At 37.9% G+C, this 6,687-nt stretch overlaps 1 protein-coding gene across 1 annotated transcript in view; it reads left to right on the top strand.

Annotated features, from left to right (window-relative positions):
* The first annotated feature begins 555 nt into the window (after window positions 1-555).
* The window catches only part of rp9 (retinitis pigmentosa 9 (autosomal dominant)), an 11,101-nt gene continuing 4,969 nt past the window's right edge, over window positions 556-6,687 (top strand). The window contains exons 1-3 of the mRNA XM_015372260.1: window positions 556-849; window positions 950-980; window positions 1,087-1,216. Of these exons, the coding sequence (XP_015227746.1) occupies window positions 704-849; window positions 950-980; window positions 1,087-1,216 (307 nt within the window). The 5' untranslated portion in view covers window positions 556-703. The remainder of the gene's footprint in view (window positions 850-949; window positions 981-1,086; window positions 1,217-6,687) is intronic.

Genomic DNA, 6,687 nt, shown 5'->3' with positions numbered 1-6,687 from the left:
CCAAAGTACAAATTAAATTACATGGGTTAAAAAGACTATGGGACTGTTACCTAAAACAGAATTAATTAGAATAACCACTGAAAACATTACATCAACAACTGTAAAATTCTAAGTCCTGTAGACTTAGACAGATTTATTTTGTGTTTTTGTTTACACAGGTATAAACAAAAAGTAATTTCGTTAAGAACAGCTCTCTAGAAAATTTATTTTTTATTTATTTTTTTTTTAATCATTTTTGTTTAATTAAAAAAAGAAAATTTCATTTTTCATTTCAAGTGCCGCATTGAAAAAAGTAAAAAAAAAAAAAAATAGATAAAAACAGTAAAATAAACATATGACTGTATATTTACAGTTCTAACGTTTCAGTTTTCTTTCTGTAAAGTGAAAGCTTGGGAAAGTAAAAACATTCACCGTTGGGTATAATTTAGTTTTCCATATTAAAGCAGCTGGGGGAAAAAACCGCCCCGTCCTGTTTTTTTTTTTTATTATTATTCCCACCTTTGTCCTGCAGGTGGCGCTGCACTTTCAATAACCAGCCCGGCCTCACAGGAAGTAGAGAAACTCTTTAGCAAAGCAGGGAGTTAGCAACCCGTTAGCGCCCTACACCTTTACTTTAAAATACTAACTTGAAAATGATTCAGACGCACAAAAGAGCCCGGCTAACTGGAATTTAATCTGAAAAGAAGTGGATGGTGTCGTTAAAATGTCGGAAAGAAAGCGAGCCAGAGAGAGTGAGGACAGACGGGAGCATAAGAAGCACAAGACATCCAAAAATGAACTCGATAAACTGAAGACGCATACGAAGAAACTCAACCAGGAGGTACAAAAGCTTAAACACATCGAGACTTTGTGAGTGACTTTAAAATACTGTATTTTTAAGATGCATCGGTGGAAAATGTTACTCCAAAACGTATAAAACACACCTAAAATATTTTTTTTTTCTGTGCAGCTATGAAAAACCTCCACCAGGGTTCATTAAGGTAACGTTAATGAAAACATACAAACTCAGGAAATTTCAGTTACTGAGTTTTTTTTTTCTTCTCGAAATTTCACCTGTATTGTGTTAGTAACGGTTTCTTTTTGCAGGAGCACGAGGAAAAACCAGAGGACTGTATTCCTGCTGACCCTGGGAATGAAGATGCCAGAAACTTCCTGGCACACGCCCCCACCAGGGGGCTCTGGATGCCCCTGGGGAAGGAGGTGAAGGTGATGCAATGTAAGTCTACATGTCAACCTGCTGTTATTCTGAGTTTAACAGGATCTTTTACACTTTTCTATGACATGTTTTTGTAAGTAGAGTGTCAAGTAGTTTGGTCACCATTTCATTTAGGTGAAGTGGAAGATGCTCTTTTTCCAGGTTGATCATCAAAACAGGTGGTCCTCCTTATCGTCAATCATTCTGGTGATATGTTTACATAAGGCCGTCCTACATGCTCCTCCCCATTTTCACTTACCAATGGTGAGTCTGAAATAGTGGAAAAATTGCAAATCCTCTTTTAGAAATTAAAGGCCAATTTATACTTAATGCATAGCCTCTGCAACCCAAATCTGTCTCTGTGCGTGACCACGCCCCCCCACGCAGAGGCTCTGCAACCTTCAAAAACATCCTGAAAACATGTTGGACTGTCGCAAACCCGTGCAGACCTCAAGCAGAGGTGCGCAGACAGAAAGCAGCTGTGATTGGTCCTTGGTATGCCTTTCCGGCTGTCTGTGTGGTCCTCCTTCTCGATTCGGGGCCCGGGTGCACCATTTTTGAAAAGGAGTAATAACAACAATCGAACTACAACCACTTTAACGATGCCTCAGACATGTTTTGGAAAATAAGCACTCCCGCCGGCGCCACAGAAGAAATTCTTGTGACCATCCGGCAAAGTTCTCGAGTGTTCTGGAATAGGCTCCCCCTCGCGCTGTGGTGGGAAACTGCTGTCCGTCCCTAGAAATTGCAGGCCGACGTTGCATAAGCATACCAGCAAAACTGTTTGCGTCCAGACCTAAGAGACATTTGATGTGTGCGGTTGCAGAAGTATAATCCGCCCTTAAGCTTGTATGAGCGATGCAAACAGCAACTTTTAAACAGAGCGTGAATAGGGAGAAATAGGCTTATGCACGCTCTAACACACCTTTAACAGGCTTTCCGTCTCGGGAGCGGGTACAGGGTTGGGCATGTGCATTTTTTATTTAGAGTGGGGAGTGCACGAAAATTCACCAAAATCCTCAACTATACTTTTAAGTGTCATAAATTAATTCACTGAATCTCCATGAACTTTATTATACTGTAGATGGAACAGTAGATACCCACACCTTACACCAATGATGGTGTGCAGCTCAATGTTGTGCATCAATGCCATCAAGGGATCAGTTTTGAAGTAATGAAAGTTGTCACTACTCGATCCGTCCCGGAAGCACGGACCATACCATCAGCTCATTTGCAAATGTGCAACCGGATATGCATCCGGGTTTCAATAAAAAGTATAATTATGGTACTAAAAGTACTTATTTATATCCTTAAATCCCTAAAGAATGCTAATACACATCTTTAAAAAAAAAAATTAATGACACTACTGAGACAGTTTTGATGCTTTTTACATTTTGTCTGTTAAACTGCTTGTCAGACGTCATAATTTCCCTGCCCTAAAATAATGAGCGTACTAAACTATATTGCATTAAAGGTTAATAATGAATTTCCTGAGAAAATAAATGCCTTAAAATCCTTTCTGTTATATCACTCGTCTGTGCCTAATTGATACAGGAAATGGGATCATATGCTACTTCCAGAAACTAACTATTTGGCTTTGGATTTAAACATAAAACTTTTTGAGTTTTACGTTTTCCTTTTGTGTTAACATTATGGTATATAGTGCGTAACCTAAAGAAAGAAACAACTAAATTGCAGAAAAGCATGGTTTAATCATATTTTGCCAGAATGCTCTGAGCATGTCCGATGATGACGTCAGACAAGCAGAAAATGTAAAAAGCATCAAATTGTCTTGGAAAAGGTCCTAAAACCTTTTTTTTTAAAGATGTGTATTAGCATTCTTTAGTGAGTAAAGGATAGAAATAAGTAATTTTAGTACCATAATTACTTTATTTATTGAAACCCAGTTGTATATCTGATTGCGCAAATTAGCTGATGGTACGGCTCTTGCTTCCCGGACGGATCGGGTAGTGACAAGAGACACACACACAGCTCATGTTTGCTTTCAGTTGATAACAACACTTTTCAATTGATAACATCAGGTTTTACAGCACTTATTACAGCTAACAGCATGATAGACCAGCATGTCTACTTCTAATACTGCTGTGTGCAATTCAGACTCATCTGCTGGTATTTCGGATGCCAGTTTTGCAGAGAGCTTGGCTCTCTGCAAAACTGGGCTAACAAAAGAAAGAAAACATGTTTTTGTGCTAACTGTGCCCACCAGGATTTAACAAACCAGTCTGTACGTCAGCCACGTCCACTTAAAACTTAAAGCGACACATTGGGTTAAAGCATCCAAGCTATCTTGGGAAATATCTGCATCTGAATGAGAACAATAATAAATAATTTTTGATAGATATTTTCAGCAGAACCTGAATGTACCTGTATGTTTCTGAAGTTCTGTGTAATTTGGCTAAATAAAGGCTGCACTGCACATACAGTAGACCTTCACTGCATCCAGTCTTTTCCATTTCTTTATATGTAATATGATTACTTATTTAAAGGGTTAAATATGATGCCGAATGGCAGCCAACTTCCAGCCACTGGAGTGACCACCTCCTTCTCCTGAGCTTGCATATATTTTTACTCTGACTCCACCCTTTCACTGAATTACACGGTCTGACCCGGAGAAGGCGCTTCTCTTTAGATCTTAATGTCCACAAATCATGACAGAATAGTTTAGAACAAACATTAATGTTTAAAAACGTCATCTTAGGTGACCAGCCAAGGGCCCATCAAGGAAAGTGGGGACATTTTGAACATCTACTACTGTAATTCACTGGTTGCCAACCTTTTTTGAACTGTGTATCCCTTTGGGCATTTTGTCTTACCATGAGAACCCCTCTCAGTCAAAAGTTTTGCTGATTGTCCAAGAGTGAAATGTACAATCACTGATTATAAAAGGAGAACTATTATACTTAATCTCTTTAACCTGTTAAATTCTTAGGCATTACATTCTTTCCATCTCAAAACAAAAAAAATAAAATAAAATAAAAGATAAGTATGCAGCCTGGAAGTGGAAGTTAGAAAGGAGTTGAACAGAAATACTAAAGGAAATCATATTATAAACCTGTATTTATAAAACTGGAGCTCCTCTGAGTAACTCCTTTATAATCACATTTAAACTTCATGAATTGGGAATAAAGTACAAAACAAAAATTATAGTCACACTGTTTTACTTTGTTTTCATTAAGACATCTGAGCTGCTTTGATGAGCTTCAATAGATCAGTGTGAAGAACAGCAGATACCAGGCTGTTCTTTACTAATGGTTTGTTCCTCTGCTTCGTTTTAGTGAACTCAGACATAAAAGCTTGCTTAATTTTTCAATTGGGTCCTCACAAAACGTATCCCAGCCCTATTTTGTTTTAATACCTAAGAAATAAAATATTTTCATGTACCCCTTGCCATGCACTCGTGGTACGCGTGCCTCCATTTGGTAATCAATGGCTTAATTTACCAAATGACCTTGGAACTTTTAGAGGTTTGTGAACTTCATATTTTTTTAAAGTGAAGTATGAACATGAGCTAATTCATTTTCATCTGTGTGAAGTGAACTTTGAGCTCGTTATTTAAAAAAAATAATAAAGCTGACATTACTTGAAGCATTCAAAGATAATATCTCAATCACCTCTATTAACATGCAGCCTTAGTTCCTGTGAAATCTGAAATACGATTATTCAGGGTAGATAAGCACAAGTGGAAATAAATTATTGAAATCTATTTGTATCTATAGACTTTTGGCTGTCTCCAATGATCTGTGAATTATATCTGTTTAGTGTATTTATTTTAACTCTAAACCTATCCAGCCATCTCTATTCCTTGTAGTCTAACCGTCTGTCCCTTACTTCTCTTCTTCTTATAGTCCATCCATCCAGTCCTCCATCTGTTCCTTTTTCACTCCATATATCCATCCAACCATCAATCCAACTTGTCTGCAGTACAATATTTCATCAATGTGCCCCTTTGTTTCATAATTCTTCCTTGTTTTTCCATCCATGTTTAGATTGCCCACTTTAGCGATCTCTTCCATTAATGTCTTTGTTTTGACAGCTAAAATTGTGTTCAAAATAAAGAAGACATGTAAGTAGCTTTTAAAACCATAAAAAAGAGCAAGTATGTATGACAGCTTGTATATAATGCACTTTAGAAAGGGTTTTATCCACTCTATGTCTGCAGAAGGCAGATGGAGGTTTATTCCTGTTAAAAGGGAGTTTTCCTTTGCACTGTTGCGGCAGGCTTGCTGGGTGTGAGGGATTGCTGTCGAGTCAATGATAAAAGCAAAAGTCATGGCCTCAAGCTTATTCAGGTGGAGTGTGTCTTGCAGGTCAATGACTCAAAGCAATCAATTTGTTTTCCTTGAAAAAAATCTTTGAACCAACCTGTCTGTATGTTGACTTCTCTGTTAAGTGCTTTGAGATCACATGTGTTGTGAATTTGAGCTATATAAATAAAACGGAATTAAATTGAAGTCTGCTCATGTCAGGGGCTTATGAGGACATTATACAGTGGAAAGTAAATGCACAAAAATCAGTATGTCAAAAAGAAGGGAAAGAAAAAAAAACTTCTCTTGACAAACTCAATTTGTCAAGAGCATATTTTGTTCTTTTATGATAAATGACACGTAGGTTGGATCAATGTGACCTGGCCGTTCAGACACTGGTCGCATTTGAATAGATCAGATACTTATTCAGAACCATATTGCCAAGTGGTCGCATTTGAAAAAATCTGATCTGTCTTAAAAAGATCAGATACAGGTCGTATATGTGCAAAAAAATAGGAATTGGGTCACTTCATGCTGCAGTGTGAACGTAGCCTTAGACGTCTGGAGTAGAAGGTGGCGGTAAATCCTCACCAAAGACTGCAGGAACCTTGAAAGATGATCAGTTTCCAAAAAAACGTGTGCTGATTGAATTCTTTGGCGCACAGAGCGCAGCCTTGTAATAGTGTAGTAGAGCTAACATTCTGTTGTTTTTATACATTAGTGTCATTATACTCTGACCATTCATTCCTTCACCCCACACAGTCCTGCTGCTGAAACACTCGGGGATTCTGAGAGCACACAGCAGGCTTGTTCACAAGATTGGCTGCTGTTCAGAAGAATCTGAGCGTGACTCGCTAAGCTTCATCCTTTGTCAAAGTGTTGACATGCTTTTCTCCATTTTAGCACATTAAGATAACAAACTATATTGTAAACAGTGTCAAGGAAAAACAGATGCAGATTCTCAGTCATCTGGTAAATGTTAATTATAAGTAATTTAGTAGAAAGGAGCTGGAGTTCTCTTGTTTCATGAGGATGTTTTACTTCTGATCCGAAAGGCTTCTTCATCTGCGAACATGGTTGGAATTACAATCGTTTAAATTGAAGTCGGAACAATCGCACTAATAGGGCCATTAAAGTAAAGATCTTAATGGTACTATTAGTGGGTCTAAAGACAGGCAAAATGTCTTTGAGAGAGATTTTAGCCACAGATCCTCTCTCTCTCTCTCT

This window comes from Cyprinodon variegatus, unplaced genomic scaffold (assembly GCF_000732505.1).
Source record: "Cyprinodon variegatus isolate N-32 unplaced genomic scaffold, C_variegatus-1.0 Scaffold71, whole genome shotgun sequence".
In the NCBI taxonomy this organism is placed as follows: Eukaryota; Metazoa; Chordata; class Actinopteri; order Cyprinodontiformes; family Cyprinodontidae; genus Cyprinodon; species Cyprinodon variegatus.
This window is presented reverse-complemented; position numbering and strand designations above follow the sequence as displayed.